The sequence below is a fragment of the Lotus japonicus genome, chromosome 2, assembly GCF_012489685.1.
Source record: "Lotus japonicus ecotype B-129 chromosome 2, LjGifu_v1.2".
Lineage (NCBI taxonomy): Eukaryota > Viridiplantae > Streptophyta > Magnoliopsida > Fabales > Fabaceae > Lotus > Lotus japonicus.
This window is the reverse complement of record NC_080042.1, coordinates 73148397-73172317: the sequence shown is the minus strand read 5'-3', so window position 1 is coordinate 73172317 and position 23921 is coordinate 73148397. Positions and strand designations below refer to the sequence as shown.

Here is a 23921-nt window from a genome sequence, read left to right as displayed (position 1 = left end):
GATATAAATTGGCTGGGGAGATTGGTTTTTTAATAGAAGATATGAATCAAGAGAGAATCTTATTTTAAATTTCCTATAGTATCTATTTTGATTCTAAAAGAGGCATGCACTTGTCCGCTTGTTTCTTTGTTGGTTGAATTGTCTTCTTGAGTAGCTGCAGATGAGTTTGAGTATTTGCATTTGTCACTATCAGTTTTTAAAATGCATTAATTTCTTTACCACATGTGGATAAGAAGTCTTATCTGTCTTTAAAGAGTGCTAGAAACTAAATTAAACCTTTACTCTTATTTGTCTTTGGAGTCATGCCCTCTGCATTTTGACCATTGACATAATATACTATAAACATGGAATGGAATAGGATACTTCAATACATTATAAATCCCATTTTTCAAAATATGATATAGTAACTTTTAAAGACATCCTCTGTTGATTGTTTTTCCTCTTTAATTTCTAGGACATTCTATATTGATTTGTAGTTTTGTTGTATGTTTATAGAACCTTTCAAGCGGTGCTACTTTGCGTGTTCCTTTATGTTTTATTATTTTCGAGTCAAAAGATAATGAAGTTCAACCCATTAGCCTTTTCTGATGAAAACAGGGTTAGCCATGGCTCCCCCAAACTTTTTAGAAAAATCTTATACAGAGTACATAAGCCAAAAAAAAAAATTATTGAATCAAAGCGGATTTTTCAATAAGAAATATATTGAATCAACAAATTATGCTCAATAAAATCACTTTTTTTATACATTCAACAAAATCACTATAGGCAAAAAGGCTCAATTTAACATTTTATCCTAATGTGATTTGGGGTCTCTCTAAAATAACGAAACGCAAGATGTCATGTCCACCGACGGATTTTATGTTTTCTTTGGAACACAAAAGGTATTTGTGAAAATACATGAGTGAGGTGGTTGTTATTATACAAAGCACATTCATTCTTGTTGTGGACATATTTAAAATTACATAAAAAATTTAGTGTCTATATAAAATCTCTTACCGTGTCGATGCAGAAAAATTATCCTAAAAGCCAAAACATCTCAAAAATTGTTTTTTATTTTGATTTTTAGTTTTTAAATCACCCTTTAAAAATTATATGTTCAATAAAAAAACACAAAAGGGGGTGCAGGAAGCTCATTTGTGAGTCTGATTGTGCTCCAATGTTGAGAATGATTAATGACCCAAGTACCTTCCAGGTGCTGCCTTTAGATGGGGAGCTGACGTCTTGGCTAGCTCGAGATTTGGAAGTAGCAACTGGACAAATCCCCCGTGAAAGCAACGAAGCAGCAGACTGCATGGCTAAGTTTGCATCGAGGAATCACGTGCAGGGATTGACTATCTTGGATACTCGCTTCCATGATTTGGAGACTATAATGCTTGGGGAATCCCTGGTGGACTGGGCGGGACATAAAGAAGATTATGTCCCGCCCAAAATGAACAATAAACGATTGAAGACAGCCATGGCGGGAAGTGCGCCACAACAAGCTTCTTCGCCCTTCCTTAGATGATGGACCCACAAGCCAGCTGGAAGATTCCTTTGGATTTGTCTTATATGTACAGGGATTTGGGCCCTGATTGTCAGGCCCAAATTTAGGAAAAGTCCATGTCATGACCTCACCCTCTATAAAAGGGAATGTCATCAGTTTGTACAACTTAACTTTTCAGCATTAATGAGAATATTCCTTTTATGATTTCCTTGCTATTTTGAGTGCACTGCTAGGGTTTACTTTTTGCCATTATCTTGTGTAAGCTTTCCCTAGTACAGAACACCTGGTGATTCCATTAGTTGTGTCGTAGTTTGTTTGTGTACTTTTCCAATGAAGAAAAAAAAAACCACATATATTGTTTATGAAAACAGTTTTTTAAATTCAAAAAACTTAAAAATGTATCAAACAAATCCTTAAATCTTTTATTAAAGATGATTTTATTGGTTATAATAATTTTTGTCATTCCAAGATTATTGGGCTTTATGTTTTGCTCAATGACTAATGGACTCAAATCAAAGGTATACACATGAAACTTATCGGGTCGGGTCGGTTCTCCGGCAGCCATTTTAGCTTTCTGTTCCAAACCCAAATCACGAAATCAGCAGAGAGCAAACCCCTTCATCGGCGTCCACTGCGGTCGTTCTTTCATTCTCACCCACCTAGAATCACTTCAGGTAAACAATTAACACGTTTTGCTTCCATCCACACACTAGACAATGTTTAAGCAGTAACTTCTATCATCGTTTGGCTCTCATTTATTCTTCTCTAGGTTGTAAGCGCATTTTGATTTTTATTTAACATGTTGTTATCTGTTTACTTCATCTTGTTCCAGACCTTACACTTACAGTTAATCAGTGCAGTAATATCAAAATCCCCACTAACCAATTGTCATAAATCCCCCTGGTTGAGCTTCTGGGTTTGAACCCAACACAATGTGAAAGCCAAAAAATCCCACATTACACGTATCATATGAAGAAACTTATAGTTGTATTCTTCTCTGTAAATTTTACTATATATATTTTATCCAGATCTCTAAGTTCGGGTTGAATTATAGTCGTTGAGAAGTCTCTGTAAACTTATGACCGAACTATATATAATAATGATTATGAGAAAACTATAAAAATTAAATATTTAAAGTGTGTTTATGTTATTTACTCTTTTTTTTCAGGGATTCAAACATATCATATATGAGAAGGGATTCATTCACTCCAAGAGTAAGTTAAAAAAGCTACTCCCAATCTTGACCCTTTATTTTATTTTAAAATAACGGCTCTGATCATTACCCAGCAATCTCTCACGTGACTTCTTTCTCCATTTCCTCTCTCACCCTTTCCCTGTTCTTCTTCGTTACCCTCAGCCAAGCCAGCAGACACGACCTCCATCAGTTGCTTCACCGTTCTACGAATCTCCAGCTTCATCAACACCTATAAATCTTCTCAGATCTCACCCTTCCCTGCTCTCAGCCGTGAGTTTGAACCAAAAGGGTCCGATTCCACCTCCGAAATGTATACCCACTTGGCCCCTTGCTCGAAAAATAACCCCTCAGTTACCATTCTGTTGAAGCTCGCACGCCGCTATGAGACCAGCGCTGCGTTGACAGCAATCGCTGCCATGGCTGCGGCGTGAGAATTGGGGTTGCGGACATGATAAACTTGATTTTCATACACAGGATTTTACTTTGTTATATATAAATAAAATAAACAATCATGTTCGTATGGCAATTAGCAAGGCAAAGGGGTGTTTATGTTATCACCCATTATTATAATAAGATTCATATGAAAAAGAAATTTGAGTTGCAGTAGATCCAGATGTTTACAAGAAGAACGAGAAAATGCAAGAGGAATTGGGGAGAGGAAGGAGTCACATGACAGATTATAGGGTTTGATCAGAGCCGTTATTTTAAAATAAAATAAAGGGTCAAGATTGGGAGTAGCTTTTTTAACTTACTCCTGGAGTGAATGAATCCCTTCTCATCATATATATTATATTTTTATTCTTTATAAATTTATTTGCAAGTCAATATATAAATTTGCATAATATTCTCTTACATTTATAAAGTTGTTACTTATTCAATTTTTTATATAAAAACTAGGAGTCTAAATAAAAATGAAAGAAAACAAAAAATGAGGATAATAAAAGTCCCATGCGTCTCAGGACTGATTTGGTTCTTTTCTCAGTTTTCGTAATAAAATTTTAAACATGCTCATTAAAAGAAAAAAGAAAAAAATTGTTTTTGCTAAGATAACAATCTATGACTTGAATACAAAAAATAAAAATCAGAACAACGATTTGCGATTTTAATTTGTAAAAAATAAAACATGCAATAGATCAATCGAACCAGAATTGAGAATAGTTTGATAACACTCGACAAAACAAACACTAATTTCATAGGTTGAGGAACTAAGGTTTTTCCATCATTTGACTCCCAATAGACGTGTCTTGAAAAACTAGAAGTATTACAAGAAAAAATATGGATTACGTGTAAAAAAAAGGTAATCAAGAACAAAGTAAAACGTCAATTGAGAAAGAACATATATAAGTGCTCTCAAACGCCAACAAAGAAAAAAATATCTATGAAAAAAAAGCAGAAATAACCAGCCATAACATGTATACAAAAAAAGAGTTGTAATGAAAAAAATGGAATACCCTATTGCACATAGTATTTAATTTTATTTTGATATACATCTAGATCTACATGTAAATATGTCGATCCAACAACTACATATTCAAATTAGCTATTTGCACACCATAACACATTAAAAAGCGCACTTTTCTATGAATTAGAGAAACTAAGAGATGAAATAGCGATTACCGTTGTGAAATTAAGAAGAAATTTGGAGTGAAAAAATACTTGCGATTGAGAAATCGAGGGTCTCGAATTATAGATTGAAGAAAATGAGCAAGAAGACGAAAGAGAATAACGCGAGCGAGGACAAGGATAAGGACAAAGAAAAAGAAGAAGAAATAATTTATATTAGTCCTGTCAATTGTCATGCCCTAATTTTATCCAGGCTCAATAAGAAAACAAAAAAAGCTTCTACGAAGAAGATGGGCCAAAAGCCCAAAAAAATTGCTTCATCAAAAATAAGGAAAAAATAATGAAATTAAAAAATAATAATTAAAAAGAGGCAACCGAGGTTAGGGTTTGAGACCCCTATATATTCTAAAGTATTATTCAGCAAAAGGGGGGGAGTAACCAGTCGACCCTAAAATTCACATACCTCTATCACTCCCGTCTTTGCCCAAAAACCCTAGCAGCCTCATCTTCCATTCCAATGGCTGCTTTAACAACCGACCAGCTCTTCTCTCTCTGAATCACACCACCACTAGTGCCTATCTTCCCAAACGCCACCACCTTTAAAGGGCGTAGTTAACACACTTTTTAGTGCTTAGTGAACGCAATTTATAGTGCGAGCGAATTTATTTTCAAGGGTGTTTTCGGATTTTATTGTGTTCAGGGGAGGTGGAACTAGATGTCGGAGGTGAGAATAACAATGCCCTAAATAAAATGAAGGAATTGAATGGAATGAAAATATAAAGTTGGGTGCAGAATTAAGTTTGATGTGATGTAACAGTTAGAAAGTGGAATCAATAAGGAGGAAAAACTGAAGTTTGGAATATAGATTGTTGTACTGTAACGCTTGGCTGCATAATTTTTGGGATTGAGAACGTTTCATGGAACTTGATAGAGAATGAAGTCTGATAGGAGGGGTTGGACACGTAAGAAAATATTCTGACATGGCAAGAGCATAGAGTATTGAAACACTAAATTGGCAACGTCACATTCCGCGCTTGAGGATTTATATATCATAAATAGAAGATAGATAGATTTTCAAGAAGAAGATAAGGTCAGACTAGGTTGACGTAGAGTCGTAGCCTATTTACAATCTACTTAGAAAGCAAGGAAATGAGACTATTATCCTTCTATCTTTTGTCAATGTAGAAATCAAACCCAGATTAGCAGGGAACCCAGTTCAGATGAGAAGCAAGGTAACCAGTTCACTAGAAGAACCTTCCTCAAGGAAAGTCAAAATCACATTCACTTCACCTCTTGAAGTTGCATAAGTGCTGCAGTAAACCTCAGAAACATTTCCATTTTCGGCCAAGCTCACGTTTAGGTTGAACTTCCTCCCTTCGAACAGTTAAAAAGACTCCATTTTGGTTGGGGACACTCCATTCCTTCTCCTTATTCGAACACTAGAACCTCCTCCATCTTTATCACCAGCAACCTGATTAATGCCCTTAGGCTCTACTAAGAAAACTTACAAAAATCGTTTCAAAACAGTCCATCAAATTATGAATGCAATTGACAGCTTCCATCTCATTATCACCTACACCCATGGTAATCAACCTACTCCCATCTCTAATTATAGGATCAGCAGTTCAGCACTAATTATGAATGCAATTGACAGCTGACATTTTAAATTTAACGATCACTTCATGCATCATTTTTGCTTCAACAACAAAATAAATTCAAGAGGAGAAGAACAATGAACTTTTACTGTGCTGCATTGGAGAAAAGAAAAGCACTCTGATATAGTTTTGTTTAAGCAAGACCTTCTTAATCTATGAAATGGTGTAATTATATATACTAGTAAATAATAGTATAAAACTTCTTTCTACACTTGCCATATATCTTAATTGAACTCTTATCATGATATTGACAGGAAAGCTCTCCATTTGAATGAAAAACCATGAAGTTTTACGTAGTGTCAATCCCTTTATGAATGTTGAGAGTGGAACAAATTTAAGAGGAGAAGATAAATGAATTAATACAGTACTGCATTGCAGAAATTAAAAACACTTCAAACTATCATTGTTTAAGCAATACCTCCTTAATCACTTTGTCCAAGTTCATGTATGAACAACCACTAGGTCTGGTGTCCTCCTCTGCCTTCTTCTTCAACTTCATGGTTCTTTGCCTCATCATCTTTCCTTTCTCTCCAACCATCAATTCAGTAATCAGCTTCTCTACCTCCTCTCTCATCACATTGGTATAAATTTCAATCCCAATATCCCATTCATTGCAAATACATCTACAGTTTGTTGGCTGATCTGCAGAAAATGGCCAACACAACATTGGCACTCCGGCAGAGATGCTCTCAATAGTTGAGTTCCATCCACAGTGAGTCAGGAATCCACCAATTGAAGGGTGGTTCAGCACCTTCTCTTGCTGACACCAGCTTGCTATTAGGCCCCTATCTGAAATGTCATCAACAAACTCCGGTGACAGAATCACGGAGCCACCAATGACAAGGTCAGGCCTAACGATCCACAAAAAGGGTCTCTTGCTGTTGGACAAACCCTCAGCAAACTCCAACAGTTGCTCTGGTGACATAACAGTAATGCTACCGAAATTCACATAAACAACTGATTCGGGTTGCTTGGATTCAAGCCATTCGAGACACTTGGTATCTTCCTTCCAAAGATTGGAACCTAAAGATGTCAAGTGGCTCAGTGGAGCTCGATTCAAAAATGAAGAGAAAGGGCCAATGGCATAAAGAGAAGGGAACATAGAAGAGAGAGAACTGAGTACATCTCTCACAAGTTCATCAAAAGTATTAAAAACAATAGAAGATGTCCTCTTAGCTCTATCTGCTGCTTCCATGAGGAACTCTAACTTCAAATCATTTGGATCTGTTGTCCTTACAAAGTCATGCAGGTCCTTGAGTCGAAAGTTTTGCATACCTGGAATCCAATCTACTTTAGTGTCCAAATATCCATTTGTCAGATAACTCTCATCTGTATAACATAAGTACAATGTCAATGACTTGAAGCTCCACACAACACAAAGTCACAGACTTACACTGCTGTAACTTTTTAATAATCTTCCACGGTTGCTTCAACACATGGTTCCAACCTTCCTCCTCTCAAGTGGTACACTGAATGCATATTTGTAAGTGTAGTGGCACTTGGAAGGGAAGGTTGGAGAACTTCTATATCAATTATGTCAATTCTTGGGAAATTTACTGTCAAAAAAAATTTCTTGGGAAATTTAAACACCTAGAAATTTATAATCAAATGATTCTTACTTTCATAATGTCTAAATCATGTTAATATAAATGCATTTTTAATGACATTCAAAAGATTTTAGTTTGATTTAGAATTTACAGATCTATATGATAGTAACTTTCACTCCAACATTGAATTTTAGAATACACATACTATGGATGAATATAGAATTTATGTTGATACCTATGAGTGGTATGAGACCTTTATCAACCAGAGCCTGAAAGTGCAAAACAGACATGAATGAAGTTGCACTGGCTTGATAAAGGAGAACTATAGGGAGTGCAAGTTCTTGAGCAACTTGAATAGAAAAGGTCATGCCAAAATCAGAAACTAAGCAGGTAACTGGGGGGATAAGACCAGCTGTAGAAGAGTTGTTAAGTCTTGCAAGAAGGTCACGAAAGCAATGAAGGAAGTTCTTTCTGATTGATTCATTGAGAGAAGATAGTTCTTGACTAACATCACCACCCTCACCTTCAATGGATGGAAGATCATCTGGGATGGTCTCAAAGTGAAAGTCAGAAAGGCCATCAAAGGCATTATGAGCTCTTGATTTGAGCAAGTGTTTGTGATTGTACTCAGTGTGAACAAAGGTTATGTGAAATCCTGAGGTGAAGCAACTTTGCTAGTTTGAACAATGGATTGATATGGCCTTGTACTGGATATGGAGTCAACACAGCATGTGGCTTTCCCTCTCCAAAATTGCTCATATTTCCTATGTGTTTTTTAGTGTGTAAGATAAGGTTGACATACAAGGTATGGTTTAATAGATGGAAAAAGCTATTCAGCCTTTAGATTCTGTTCTGCTTCCAACTTATTTATGACAGCAGAAAATGAAGAAAGATGCAGAGAAGAAGAATGAGGAAACTTACCTGATTGAAGAAATTTAATTTTGGAGTTCCTGACTCTTCTCTCTACTTTACTTGCTATTCCAGAATTTTGCTCTCTCTTTTCTCAACATAATTCTCTCCCTCTTCTGTTTCTTCACTCTTCTATTTCTGCAATTCCCTCTTTTGATCCTCTGTAGTCTGTACGCCACTGCCCCTTCAAGTGGCCTGTTTTTTATTTCTTTCTAAATTACTATTTTTTATAATAATAAATGATACAAAAATTGTATTCACAAGTTTTTTATTTAAAACAGATTTGGGTCAAAAGCTAATGTTCCTAGCCAAATAATCGGCAACATCATTACCATTCTTACGGACAAAAGTAAAATAAAAAAAAAATCAAAATCTAAGACAAGATCCCTTCGATCCTTAATAATCGAAGCCATATAGGAACTCTACCCGAACGACATCAAAGCCTAAGGAGATAGCCCACCTGAATCCCAAAGCATCCGGGATCAAAGGAAACAAAACATCCAAGGGGTAAGCTGACGCAGCTGTTAAAACCACGTCGCAATGATCACGAGCAATAGAGCCTAGACCTGCAACATGTGTGTGTAGCAGGAAGATAACTCAATGTAAAGTTCAGTTGGTTATTCTGTTGTAGTTTTCAGTTAATTTCTTGTTATGATTAGTTAGCAGATTGATCAATGTATGTAAGGAAGATAACTCAACATAAAGTTCAGTTGATCAATAATGAAACTTTCCAATTCCCTCTTCCACAATTCTCTAGTTGATGTTATCTGATACAACTAAGAGGATGTTTGTTTCTATGCTAGATTCCCTTCAAACGGATGTTTTGGCCAACACACCATTTTTTTGCTTTAACATTGGAGCTTTGGAATGCTTACCGTCATGTTTCAATTAGTCAAAATGTCAATTTGAACACATAAGGTTCTCTTTGAATTTACCTTCACTTTCGTTGAAGGCAAACACAAATGTCTGCATGTCAATAACATGATTTAGACTAGCAATCTGTCTCAAACTCGTTCAAAAGGAGGGGAACAAATTTGCAGGTTTTTCTGATTCACAACTCTCCATATTCAAGTAAATTATGCCCCAATTATAACAAGTTAGGATCAGTGTGTTCACAAACTATTCACATAAGGTTCTCCTTCTAACTAATTTTGGCTTTAAAATCAATCTTAGGAGAATTTTCAAACACGTACTTAGCTCTCTACTAGATATGTGCAACTAGCTGAGTGTTAAGATCTCCAGCCTTTAATAAAATCAGTAATTAAGATGTCAGATACAAGTATACAACAATACTAAATCCACCAGAACAAATGTTATTGTAATTGAAGTATCCTTACAAAATAAAAGCAAGCAAAAAAAAAGTTCTCTCTCCCTACCTTATTATAAGTACAAGCCAACATCCTGACCAGCCAACTTCAATTATCTTCCTACCAATAAAGGGGTAAACTATGCCAGTCAAGAAGATAGGGTGCTTTTCGAGATCACATCAAAAGATATTCCATTTTGTTGAAGTCTTTGCTGGAGATCAGTTGGACCAAATATAATACCTGGAGGATAAACTCCTCCTTTTGGTAAGTTCTTTCTTTGACTGTGAAGAATGAGAGCACACTGAATCATAATTATTGGGGTGGTAACATAACCCATTTCAGGTCCTGTTATTCTTGTTACAATTTCCATGTCAGGTTTTGAGTTTCTCTGTGCAGCTAGACTCTCATTGCTGAAACCATGTCCAACAAACCACATCTTGAATGAAGCACTCTCCACCTCCTCTTCGGAAGGACCATTCTTACTGAACCCGCCGAGGCTAAAGATGGAGGGATATTTCAAAAGAAGCCATCTTCCAAAAGTGGTCCTTCCTAGAACACCAATGATGATTCCAAACATAATGTATCCCAAAATTCTCAAGAAAGATTTTGAGCCTAATTTCACACCAAAATGAGCTGGCTTCACAGATGACCAGAAGGCTTTCCTTTTTTCAACCATCTCAGTGCTCTCATCGACTCCTGGGAGACCATGGGAGTTTTCTGTTAGAATGGAAAATGTTTTCCCAACAAGAGTTGCATCTGCTGAAGGGAGCGTTACTCCCCAAAGGCCAATTTTCTTCTGATGTTCTATTATTCCTCCCTTAGGAAGAGGGCCAGGAATCTACAAGCATGCATGAATAATAAGAATTTGCGAAATGACACAGTATGAAATATATTAATTAGAGGGAGAAAGAAAGAAAAAACAAAACAAGGTCATACACAAGATTGCATCAGTTTAGGCAAATTACAAAATTTTAAGTCCATGATTGCAATATTTTAACATTGAAAATCACCTATTGTAATCAACAACTTACACAAGCAACTCACGGGTAAAACTCCAGCGCTCAGTTGAAGCTAGTGTGTGGTATAGTGATGAATGAGGATTATTTTATGGTATTAGCTATCTTCACTAGAAGTAACACCTGCCAATTTTATTTAGGGATGGCCACAATTCTAGCTGTCCATATGTGTGTGTATGATGATTGAACCTTAAACTTGTATGCAAGCAGCAATCATCTTGGGTGGTGAGAGAGATAGATACCTAACTCTTCTAACTACATCAAACCATTCTGTTAACCGTCTTTTCTCTAACTACTAACCACATGTACTTCAATGAGGTGGTTTTATTTTTCAATGCAAATGAACAAATGTACTATTATACGTGCAACATATCCCTCCCATCATTCATCGCAAAGCCCTCTTCACTTTTCCGCAGGCAGTCAGGTTCATATAGTTTTATTTATTTTTCAATGCAGTGTATGGTGTTGAACCCGTGATTTCTTGTTAAACCCATTAATATAGATCCCTCAACAACATTTTACTCTAAACATGAGTGTGTGTTGGTATATACGATCAAGTTGGACAAAAGCACATTCACTCCAATGACACAAGAGACACGAATGGGCCAAAAACACATTCAAACTGCCTAGAACGTGCGCTGGCAGAAATACAAACACACCGTCAATCCTTCCTCTCACTATAAAGTTATATGCATGATGACTAAACACATCCATAACAAGTTACTAACTTATAAACTGTAATTGGTTAACTAACTAACACTAATAAGATCCTACAAGATCTTCAATATGCATGCCATAAGTATAAGCTATGGTAATTGGAAGCTTTTGGTAAATATGTTAAAGCATTGCATATTTGCATTGAATCCAATTAAGCAAACTCATGTTAATGTTATTCAAGTGCTATCAATATCATACCACAGGTTTTGCTCTTTTGGTAGTGTGTATGGACCCTCTCACTCTCATCTCCTCCAAATCCGCCACAGCCAGAACCGCAGACTCAAACGTCCCATAGTTACCCACCACCTTCTTCTCCGACTCCACGCTCAGAAACGCCTCAACCCGGTTCGGCACCGACCGGTCCACCCACTGCCGCAAATGGAACAACACCCCCATCTCAGCCGGAACCGAGTCAAACCCACATGCAGAAACCACCAACGAACCGGACTTCACCGCCATCTCATGGTACCCGCGTTCGACCCGGTCCATGAACTCGGACTCGCCGGTGATGTCGAGGTAGTCGCAGCCCGTTTCGGCGCATGCGGCGACGACGGACTCGCCGTGGCGGCGGAAGGGTCCGACGCAGTTGAGGATGAGGCGGGTTTGGGAGCAGAGGGCGCGGAGGGAGGTTGGGTTGGAGGTGTCGGCGGTGAGGATGGGGATGGACGGTGGTGGGTCGGGTCGGGTTGTCCATTGGAGGATTTGGGCGAGTTTGGTGGGGTTGCGGCCTGCTATTGCAATGGAGTTGAATGATGATGATGAGGAGGTGGTGTTGAGGAATTTGAGAGCTTGTTTAAGGACATGTTTGCCTGTGAAACCAGATGCTCCTAGGATTATCAGGTCGAATGTTGGTGCTGTTGGTGCTGCCATGGCTTTTCTCACTCACTTCTAAATCAATTTTGATTAGTACATGTGTTTGATGTCAAAAGTTCAAAGTTCACATGTGCAATTGATTGTACAAAATTGATGACACACCATTAATTGGATCTAATTTGATTAATTTTCAATTGCAAATGAGTTTAAGAGTTAGTGACTCAACTTAATTCATTTTACAATATCAGAGACCTAAAACATGTTCAAGCCTTCCCTCCATATTACAATGGAATGGTTGCGTTTGGAGTAGCTCGGGTGCTTGGCTTACGGGTGTTCGTGCTAGTTTCAATCATGGTAGCGTTTTTCTCGTAGAGTTGATGACAGTGGTATTGTGACTCAAGCACGTTTGGGAGCAGGGTCACAAATTTATATATTGTGCTTCTGATTGCTTGTAGGTGGTTGATGTTCTTTTGAATGATTCAGATGTGTTCACTTTATGGGAGAAAGAAACAATTTTACAAGTACGAGTGATGCTCAAATGGGAGTGAGATTTTGTTGTGGTCTGTGTACTTTGTGAGATGAACAATGCAACAGATCATTTACCCCACTAAACTTCTAGGTATGGCTCTTTTTGTCGTGTGTGGCAACACCCTTATGTCATTATCTTCTTGTATTTGGATGATTTAGTGTCTGTTTGGTTTTCAATTAGGAAGTTCATTTGAAACATTGGAATTTGAGATCACGATTTCCAATGCACATTCAGTCAACGGAATACACTTATTGGATCACATTCACTCAACTAAAAACCAAACGGACTCTTAGACCATGTACTATGATTTGTTTAATTTACACACTCTCAACACTACTTTTTCTCTTCCCAACACTCCACATCATCTTCTCTCTCCAATTCAACACTCATTCAACTTTAACTCATTCGAATGGTTTTTCATTCAACACCAACACCCTACCCCACCACTTTTTTATTTCATATTTTTATTTAATTTTTTATTTTTGTTTTTATTATTTACATAAAATTACAATTATCGATTTAAATTAAATTAAAACAATAAACAGTTAACATTTTTTTAAATATAGACAATAATTTATTTTATTTCTTTAACTTAAAATGGAAGAGAAGCACACAATAATTTATTTTATTTTTTTAACTTAAAATGCAAGACAACAAACTAAGCACACAACAAAGGCTAATAGAAATATAATAAGAATTCTGGGTGTTGGAAAATTGATTTGAATCTTGATAATTGTTGGAATTTTGGTAGTTAAATGGGTATTTAGAAGAATTATAGTTGTTGAAATGGTAATTGTTGGAATCCATTTCAAAACAAAGGCTAATAGAAAAATAATAAGAGGGTGAAAAACTTAGTTTTTTTCTGTGTCCAAATCAAACGAACCAAGTCTCTATTTATAGAGGAAAAAAAGTTATGAATTTTGGTTAAAAAAAAATTTCCAAATTTTTTTTTTCAACGAAATAATTGAGTTTAAAACATTTAAAAACAAAAATCCGGCCAACGAAACACCTTCTGCCACGCGTCCCCCTATCCATTCCAGCCGTTTCTCTCTCCTCCCCACTGGCGCTGACACGCCCTATCTGCGCGTGGCTCCCACGCGCCTGACTACCACCAATCCGAAGCCGCCACGTGACACCGAGCAGCTCTCTCAACTTTGTTGAACACTCTCAACACTTCTCTCCTCCACCTCATCCTCAACAAAACCTCAACAACCACTACAAACCCTCAACAAAATTCAACATCTCTCACAACATATCATTGCACTTGTCTTAATTTAATTCTTATTCTCTTTTAACCTTCGTCTTTTAACCAAAAAAAAAAGCACTTAAAGAAGCAACTTTACTTCAAATATCTTTTAGATTTAGTTCACACACTCTCTCATTAACATCTTATTCATAAGTCTCAGTGTCTCAGATCCCCCATCTACTAACCTTGGTTTGGTGGTCACAGTTTAGAGGTCAAAGAGAAAAGGTTCTTGGTCAAGTTCTAGCGAAAATCTAGTCAATCCTATAATCATTTTTTTTTTGGTCAATGGTTCTTGCGCAATCTTTTTAATTTAAACCTGCAGGTCCATTTTGCCAAGTTTCAGAGGCTCCAAGTTCAGAATAGTCTACGTCCTTTGTTGGTCAATTTAAAAGCCCAAATTCACTTATTGGTCCAAATACTTCCTTTTTTTGAGTTTTTCATGTAATAGTCTTAAAGTAACTTGTAAATTTCTTTTTAAATATATAAATGTTTTATTTTCTTTGAGTTGATGTTCAGGTTGTGTAGAGACGTCATTTGTCTCTTTAATATGAGTGTTGGGAATATTAATTTGATGGAGAAATCTTCTTGAAGTTTAATTTCTAAGGAAACTAGCCTTGATCTCCTTGAAAGTGACCGTGGTCTTTGAGTTCTTTGGAGTGATTAAGCATTTCTCTTGATGTGAATCTCATGGACAGTAATATAATAACATGAGAGGATAGTTTTAAGGTGTTGAAAAAGGGTGAGGAACATGATTATTCTTACCTATGAATGAATGTCACGATATTGGAGCCTTAAAGGAGATAATATTTTTAATGAACATTTCATGAGTGCAAGAATTAAATAAGTTTTGGAATGAAAAAGAATTGAATACTTTAAGCATGTAGTGCGTTGGTGATGGAAAAAAGATTGATATTTGGAAGGATAGTTGGCTTCCAAGGGGATATCCTTTGATATATCGGGAAGACATGGCACAACTTGCTAACTTAAATTTTGTGTCAAATTTATTTGTTGATAATGTGCAGGTATGGAATAGAGATCTCATTGAGTTGGTTTTCTGGCCCCCCACAGCCAAGGAGATCATGTCAATCCCTCTACCATTGCGTCCATTACCGGATGTCCTTTTTTGGCCCTTGACAACCGATGGGACCTACACCACCAAAACTGGTTATGATTTTGTGCGGCAGCATCGATCCCAGAATGCGGCATCCCCTTCCTCACATTCTGATGCAAGAGGACGTGGCCAACACAAACGCTTCTGGCGATCTCTGTGGAAGGCTCAGGTTCTACCACGCGTGAAGGAGGTGGCTTGGCGGGCAACGCTTGATATCTTACCCGTGCGTCAAGCCTTGAGAAAGCGAGGATTGGAGCTTGACGAGGGCTGTCCTTTTTGCTTGGGGTCAGAGGAGACAATAGTTCATGTGCTGTTCCAATGTCCCGTGGTGCTTCGGTGGTGGTTTGCTTCGCCTTTGAGCCTGAGATTCCGGGAAGGAGACGAGCCCGCAAGTTATTTTCAACAGTTATTTGAGACCGATGACCCAGAGGTAATTAACTATGGCCTGACTTTGATATATGCAATCTGGGAGCAGAGGAATAATCTTGTGCATCATGGGGTCCAAGCAAGCTTTGAGGCTTTGCTGCATCGTGTTCCAGCGCTGGAGTGTGCGGGCAGCAGCGATCATGCAGAGTCCAGTCCAACTCGTGTAGAGGAGCTCAGGATAACTTGGCGCAGACCGGTTGGAAACACCATCAAGCTCAACTTTGATGCCTCGTGGACAGCAGCTAGTGAAGCTGGGTTTGGTATGATAGCTAGGAACCACAATGGTGAGGTGATGGCGGCAGCTGCTCTTGGTTTTATGAGTGCACCTTCTGCTCTTATGGCTGAAGCATTAGCATTCCGTTGGTGCGTATCTTTGGCTAAGGACCTTGGTTTCTTCCGGGTGGTTTTAGAGACGGATTGTCTTCAACTTTTTGAGGCTTGGAAGAAGAATAGGCCGGGGGATTCTTATTTATTTTCTCTCTTGAATGATTGTCGAGACATGGTCTCTTTATTTACTAGTTTTGAGCTTTCTTTTGTTCGTCGTTCCGGTAACAGTGTGGCTGATTTCTTGGCTAAGAACTCCTCAAAATTTTCCAACGTTGTTTGGATTGAGGAGGTTCCCCAGGAATTGGACCTTTTGGTGACTTCGGATGTTTTAGCCTCTATGGCGCTTTGATTTCAATATATTATCCAGTTTCAAAAAAAAAAAAAAGCATGTAGTGCGTTACATGTATTGTCCTCTTATGGACACGAGGTAGGATGAGTTGGATCACTTCAAGGGCTCCTTACTCAAATACATAATTGGATAGCTGAATTGGTCAAAAGGAGGAGACGAGGGCGTGGATCCGTTAAAGCTTTAGGATAATTTATGTTTTCCTTGTTTGTATTTGAATTGATTTGGCATTTTGTTGAAAGAAAAAACAATAATTTATTTTTTGTGTTGTTTATGAATTGGCTGATTCATGTGCAGGTTTTAGATGTTATTTGGTTCATGGCATGTGAGTAAAGCATGTTTTAAGTTACCTTGTTCAATTGGTAAGTTTTGGAGTTACTTTCACGAAGTGTTTTATGGTAACTAGTTAATTTATTTAGGATTTAGATTATACGGAATTTTAATGTTAGGATATATTCTAATATGTAGTTAAAATTTTGGGCTGATGATATATATCCATTAATCTATTTTAATAGTTCAAGTGGTAAGAGATTAGTGACATATGAGTTAAATGAAAGGATTAGGGGTCAATTTTAAGAGGGTGTAACTTATATTTTCAATGTAAAAAAAATATTTAAATTTTAATGAATTTCGTAAAAGAGTAATTTTACATATGCCATTTACTAAGTAAAAATGTTAAGAAATATTTAACCTAACGTAACTAGGCAAGTCACATTTATGTAGGTTAACCTGGATATAGCTCAATAAGTGACTGTGTTCGAGGCTGCGGAGCTTAATTTAGATAGAGTTGTGCTCCTAAAAAAGTCATGTGCTTCTTATGGTTGATTGGTAACAATGCCTTTCCCATAAACTTTAAAAAGTTTTTGTGCAACCTCAATAGAGCTTAAAGAAAAGTGCTAACAACACTCTTTTAACACGTTATTTTTAATACTCTCTCATTAATTTATTAAAATTAATGTGAGTCTCACTAAATTAGAAGTGGAGTCATTGACTTTACATAAATTCCAATCAACCAATGATAAAGCGTTAACAAGAGAATGTTAAAGTGAGTGTTCGTAGCATTTTTCTTAAAATAAATCTTTGTTAACCTACTAACGAGTTCTTGGTTCGGATACAAGATTTCCCATGGTATTAGGTTGGAGTGATGAAAAAACCTATTATGAAAGAGGAAATAAAAAATGGTTAAACATCATTTTGGTCACATGGTTCAATTTTTGTCTCAAACCAAAAATAAAAACTGACTTTTAGGTTTGTGTTTAGGAAAATGCTGGGATTAGTCCTCGTTAAAGGATTTGTCTCGGGTGGCATTGCCTAGTTGCAAACTAGAATTGACATGGCACAATTATTGGTAATTTTTAATTAAAATTTATTTCGATGTGTACAAAAAACAAGTAAATTTAATAAAAATTACAAAAATACTTTAAGCATCTAAGTTAATGAGTATTGTTCATCTCCACAAAACAATCACCACTCACGCTAAATAAACAAATATGAATTGAGTTAAGACTTACCACTCAAAAATTAAAAAGATGGTCTCTCGACCCAACTAACTACTCGATCAATGAAGCATGAAAGCCCATTTTATCACCCCCTAACTCCTCATACATCTAGTCTCGTCGTGTTTCGAATGAAAAACAAGTTTAATTCTAATGCATTGTCAGTATAAACTAATTTTATTACAAAATCCAATCAAATTATGTCATGTAAGACCAACATAAAAATAAATTTCTAATGTGTGGAAAATCAATTGGTCATATCTCAATGGAAAAACATGTGCATCAAAACAAAACAAAACAAATGTTAACCCATGTTTGGTGACACCCACCCTTTTTCTCCTGGTTGTGTTTTGTGGACTATCAGCCTCAGCTCCACCTAATACTCTTCTTCCTCACCTACACCTACCAACCACCACGCCGTCAAGCCTCTATATTCATATGCTTCTTCTCCATTCCCCATTTTTCTTCAATCATCACAATTCACTTCCTCTCTCTTTTCAATGGAGGCTAAGCTTTTGAACACCACCTTCTCAGTGTCTCCAAGACCCTCCTGCGCTTTTGATCTCACAACTCGCAGAGCTTCTTTTCCCTTCCACCCCACTTCTGATTTTTTCCAAAAAAATAATCTTTCTGTTCGTACACATGCGGCTTCAATAGGGTGAGCATAGTTTTATTTTCGATTCTGGGGTTCTCATAGAATCAATTTTTCATCCAAAAAGATTGAATTTTTGGCCTTTCTGATTTGGTTCTCAAATTTGATACTTGATGTCTGGTTTTTGTTTTTATGGTTTGGAATACATGCAGTTGTGAAGTGTTTGTTGATTGAATCAATTACCATTTTGTATTGCTCTTTTATGTTCTTCCCCTTTAAGGTAGAGTCCTTGGAAATTGGTAGGTCAGCAAAGAGGAAAGTGACCATGCAACTCTGTTTGGTATTATGTATACATGATCAGTAATGTTAACAAAGTTGGTCTATCTTTGCTTTATTTTGATGCCATATTGATCAACATTAAATCCAAACACAATGCATTACTTTTGGATGAACAAGAGACTCTTATCAGGCTTGTTTCTTTAGTTGTTTATACTGTTCCTGGTGTACATGCCTGTTTTTTTGTTGATAATCGGGTCTCTTCACTCTAGAGATAGTACTTGATTGATATATATTCGATACTAGGGGTACCAATTCGTAATAGCTCATTGCAGGATATTCTGACTTTTAACTTCAATCAAATTTCACACTCATGCTGTCAGCTTTGGATGTACAGTTTCATGTTCTTGTATTGCATCCTTAAATCTACAAGTGCCAAATATTTGTTTATATGAAAGACATTATCTTGTTTGCTTTCTATATTGGTCAATCAAATATTAAGGTTACCCTATTTCTGTCCTGTAGATCAGTGCCAACAAAGGAAAGGGTTGATGAGAGTGAAAACTTGACCCTTGATCATATAAGGCATTCTTTAATTCGTCAAGAGGATAGCATAATCTTTAGCCTATTGGAGCGAGCACAATACTGTTACAATGAAGATACTTATGACCCTAATGCCTTCTCCATGGATGGATTTCATGGCTCATTAGTAGAATACATGGTCAGGGAAACTGAGACGCTTCATGCTAAGGTATGGACCTAAGCCTGGAAAGCAAAGATTACACATAAATTTTATATAAAAAAAAAGATAAAGTGAAAGTACTAAGTTCTAATATATAGATGTCAATTTTTCTGATTGGATTTCCATTACACTGAAGGTTGGTAGATACAAGAGCCCTGATGAGCATCCATTCTTTCCTGATGGCTTACCTGAACCATTGTTACCGCCTTTGCAATACCCTCAGGTAAATAATATTCCTCAACAATCATCAAGGGTGTTCCCTTAGGATTTTGTTTTGCCAGTAAATTTTTTATATTCACACAGATAGAACTATGCTTTCAGTCATTATTTAGGAGTTTATAACATGGGAAGAGGTTAAGGAGTTCCTATCCATAAAATTAGTAGTGACACTAGCTATGTGGATGTAAAGATAACTTGTCTACTCTCTCTGTTCACTTATTTTAAAAACTGAATGGAAACTGGCTTAAACATTATACTATGTAAAAAGATGAATATTTAACATAAAATTCCTCAGAAGTAGGAAGCGGGTGCAGGATGTGATCCTTTCTGATTAATTTGAAATGATAGTTTTCCCTTTTCAATTATAGTGAAAAGAAAACAGCATGGTTACATGAAAAGGAAAAAATGGATTCCAAGTAGGGATACACTCATTCTATGAATGTATAGGTCATTAGACCATTTCAACACAAAACACACATATAAAGTAATAATTACAGTATTCAAAAAGGAGAAAGCAAAATCAGTCTGCGACTCTGCGTGTCAATTCAAAAATTACAGCTTAATTCTTCACCAAGTTTGTCCTATCAATCATATAATTTTTCTGTTGCGTATGCACATAATATTAGTTTACACACTCAATTGAATGCCACATTGTATACCTACTAGAATTCTTCCATCATGAGCTCTCTCTGTTACATAAACGGTTGTGCTGCTAAGTCATTTCTGTGCTAATTGCTTCTTCACAGACTTTCTATGTAATGTATGAATTGGTCCTGTACTAATTGTTTCATCACTGAATTCTGTGTAATATCTGAATAGGTATTGCACCCTATTGCTGAGTCAATTAATATAAATGTTAAAGTGTGGGATTTATACTTCAGAGTCCTTATCCCACAACTAGTCAAGGAAGGAGATGATGGTAATTCTGGATCTTCTTCTTTGTGTGATGTAATGTGCTTGCAGGTACACTCTACTAGTTTCCTTTAGTTAAAATTTCATCTGTCAGTTGAAATGATTTTCGGGCTTTTTTTACCTTGCATTTTCAATTGTTAAACTCGCTCATTTTTAAGTGATCTCAAAGCATGTAGTGTTACTGTGTATACATATGAATATATCCATGTCCTCATTTCATGTCCTCTTTGGTGTTTAATTTCTTACATGTATTAAGAATTTAAGATCGATTTGTTTGATATTGCTTAAAACAGTTGCAAAACAATATTTCACTTTGATGCTGAATAATAACAGCTGATTCTTCTTTAAAACAGGATTTTGTTAATGGGTTTTTTGTTTTTTTTTAAAGAAACTAAAACATGTACTATCTGGTGACAAATCTCTCGTCCTTCCTGCATAACATCTTCCCAATCTATGGAGCGTTTGGAGCTGGTTTGCTCTCCTACCAATGTACTCTTGCTTAGGTTCATCTCATGCTCTGCAACACGGACAGGCCTTGTGCAGTGATAAAAAAAAAAATTTAAAGTGATTGGTTTTCATTTTCATAGAAAATCAGTTATATATACCCCCTCCCCCCCCCCCCCCCCCCAAAAAAAAAGGCAACAGAAAGCTGATACCCATTACTGATATAAGCCTATTGCCTAATATGAACATGAGCTAGGGTTTATACATATTACTGCAGCTTGCAAGTTTGGCATGCCTTCTTTTCAAAAGGATTCTCTCCCTCTAAGTAGAGATTTGTAATTGCAAATTCTGGTTCATAACTTCTTATATTACTGTAAACTCATGATTTCTTGTGACTACAGGCGCTATCAAAGAGGATCCATTATGGCAAATTTGTTGCTGAGGCAAAATTTCGAGCTTCTCCGAATGACTACAAAGCTGCCATTATTGCACAGGTAAAAATAATACTTGCTAGAGGGGCTAGACTTCGATACAATTCTTGTTCTTTTTTACTTTCTTGGAGGTTCAACATTAACAATGGTAAATCAACTAATTGCTTTTGGTCATGGATGTATTTGGTTTGTGATTAACAGTACTGATTCTGACGGACATGGTTACTAGTTTGAGTTTGTAACCATAGTATATTGCAAAGGGACACTTCCAGCTTTTATTTTCATTTTTCTGCAACCTAGATTTTTCATCTCATCTTTGTATTGTCAACCTTTAATAGTACTGTTTTTGATGGACATGCTTACTAGTTTGAGTTTGCAAACCATTGTATGTTGCAAAGGGACACTCTCAGTTTTTATTTTCATTTTTCTGCAAGCTATTCATATCATCAACTATGTCTTGTTGACATGACTTTGCAGGACAAGGATAAGTTGATGGACCTGTTAACATATCCTGAAGTTGAAGAGGCAATTAAAAGGAGAGTAGAGATGAAGGCAAAGACTTATGGGCAAGAAGTGGTTGTAAATATGAAGGAACATCGTACTGAGCCAGTGTACAAAATTAATCCAAGCTTGGTTGCTGATCTATATAGTGATTGGATTATGCCATTGACAAAGGAAGTTCAAGTTGCATATTTATTAAGGAAGCTGGACTGAACATTATGGGTACCTTTTCAATTACAATGTTCATATTATGACATTTATTTTCCAAATAAAATGATATTTGCAATGAATGTCTCTGAAGTACATGATGGGTGTCTTTCTTTGAAATTTGGATTGTGTCTATAAATTCTTGCTTTTGTAATTAGCATGAGGGTCAACATATTGTGCTCTTATATAGTAGTTCATGACATATTTTTTTATATTCTGTTGTTGTTTTCATTGTGACTTTCATGATTCACTATTAAAAGTAAAAGGAAGTGAACAATGAAGGGTTAGATGCTTCAAGTTTCAACATTTTTCTGGAGAAGAAAACTCAGTTTGTCAGTGTTTGGTTGTTTGGAAAAGGAGAGAAGGCAGTGATGACCATGTTTGGTGATTTTGAACTCAACCCAGAAACTGTTTTGCTTGTTCTTTAAAAAATGTTGTCATCAAGTCCTGATGTGGTAGTATGGTCCAACTGATAGCGAGGAATACTTGCGTGAGATATTCTTAGATAGGCGCACCCTGAAATTAGGCCAAGTTTGGAAGAGCTTATTTGAGCTTATCTGACAGCATAAGCTCTTATGCCAGTGTTTGGGAGAGCTTATGCAAACAGCTTATGGTCTGCCATAAGCTATTTTCAGCTTATTTTCATAAGCTACTCAGGATAGCTTATGAAAAACAGCTTATGCTTATACACAGCTTATTTTTAATTTATTTCAATAAATTTTTAAAAATAGCTTATGAATAAGCGCTTATGTCATAAGGACATAAGCGCTTATGACCATAAGCGCTTAATTAAGCTGTTTATCCAAACGGGGCCTTAGTAGCTTACATGTGTTAGGCATATCTTGTAGATGGATTTTTAACAGCATAGCATACACACTCAAATTAATAGCTTGCATTTTTTAGAAGTAGGTTAAGCTTAGATCTCATAAAGTTCAGCTCAAATTTTGATTGTTCAAAGATGCCTGGATTAAACATGCTCATTCAAGATGTTACATCACTACACATTTAAGGATGAATAGTTAAGGCACGTTTATTTCTTAATATTTTTTTATAATTATGAAAATATGTATTTGGGTAGAATAGTTAAGGCACGTTTATAAATTCTTCAAAGTTAAATATTTCTGAAACATTTGGCCACCCTTAACACCCTTCATGATTGTTGCCAAATGCCAAGCATGATCTAGCATTATAATTATCCAATTCAAAATGTTTAAAACGAGAAAAGAAAAACTAGAAGAGGTTTAAAGGACTGGGTCCTTGAATTTGAAACTATGAGCTTTCTAGCTTAATTCGGTTTACAGGACTGGTGTCCTTAAATTTGAAACGTCCTTATTGTGAAAGCTTAATTAGAGTCACCTCTTGGACCATTGCCTCCACCGCAACAAAGCAATAATGATATACCATCATACATCATACACCACACACCCTCAACAATAGAAAACAATTGTGAGATTAAGAAATTGGACAACAAAACAACATCATCATAGATCATAAAGTTTAGTTTACAAATCTTTGTTTTTTTTTTTAAATAATTAAAACTTTCAATGCTTGGATTCTTTTTTGGTGAAACACAGTTTGAATGTGATACAAAATTTGTTTAACTTATGCACAAAGTCCGCAACTACAAGTAGTAAAAACTAATTAAAAAAAAACTTACACAAACTATGGTTTGATAAGTTTACCCTCTTCACAAGTCATCTGATCATAATATTATAGTTTCTCCGTAATTTTATGATCCAAGTTGTGTGCGTCACATAATTTCCGGTGGTTTGAGCCCTGAGAGTATTAGGCGTTAACAAGTTTGTCCTTATATACTAAAAATACATTTGCAGTTTCTGATTTGTAAAACGTCTATCAAATTAGTCTAAGTTGTCAGAAAAAAAAGCATTGATTAAGTTAGTTCCTAACCAA

The 23921-nt window shown here is 36.3% G+C and overlaps 3 protein-coding genes and 1 pseudogene across 4 annotated transcripts; 2 read left to right on the top strand and 2 right to left on the bottom strand.

Annotated features, from left to right (window-relative positions):
* Window positions 1-6141: 6141 nt before the first annotated feature.
* On the bottom strand, window positions 6142-8357 carry LOC130739410 (7-deoxyloganetin glucosyltransferase-like; annotated as a pseudogene).
* Window positions 8358-9626: 1269 nt separating this feature from the next.
* Window positions 9627-12613, bottom strand: LOC130739407 (probable mitochondrial saccharopine dehydrogenase-like oxidoreductase At5g39410). The gene is made up of 2 exons (XM_057591680.1): window positions 11591-12613; window positions 9627-10497 (listed from the first exon to the last, which is right to left on the bottom strand). Exons 1-2 carry the CDS (start codon window positions 12260-12262, stop codon window positions 9808-9810), a joined length of 1362 nt encoding a protein of 453 aa, XP_057447663.1. The 5' UTR covers window positions 12263-12613; the 3' UTR covers window positions 9627-9807.
* A 2332-nt stretch (window positions 12614-14945) lies between these two features.
* On the top strand, window positions 14946-16193 carry LOC130737009 (uncharacterized). The gene has a single exon (XM_057588781.1). The coding sequence runs from the start codon at window positions 14946-14948 to the stop codon at window positions 16191-16193; it is 1248 nt and encodes a 415-aa protein (XP_057444764.1).
* A 1809-nt stretch (window positions 16194-18002) lies between these two features.
* Window positions 18003-22222, top strand: LOC130739408 (chorismate mutase 1, chloroplastic). 2 transcript variants are annotated; one of them, XM_057591682.1, is made up of 6 exons: window positions 18003-18344; window positions 19080-19305; window positions 19433-19519; window positions 20335-20478; window positions 21273-21365; window positions 21780-22222. In XM_057591682.1, the coding sequence occupies exons 1-6, from the start codon at window positions 18187-18189 to the stop codon at window positions 22014-22016; spliced, it is 945 nt and encodes a 314-aa protein (XP_057447665.1). In that variant the 5' UTR covers window positions 18003-18186; the 3' UTR covers window positions 22017-22222. The 2 variants fall into 2 exon arrangements, with proteins under 2 accessions (XP_057447665.1, XP_057447666.1); XM_057591683.1 differs by lacking the exon at window positions 18003-18344 and adding an exon at window positions 18772-18963.
* Window positions 22223-23921: the final 1699 nt, after the last annotated feature.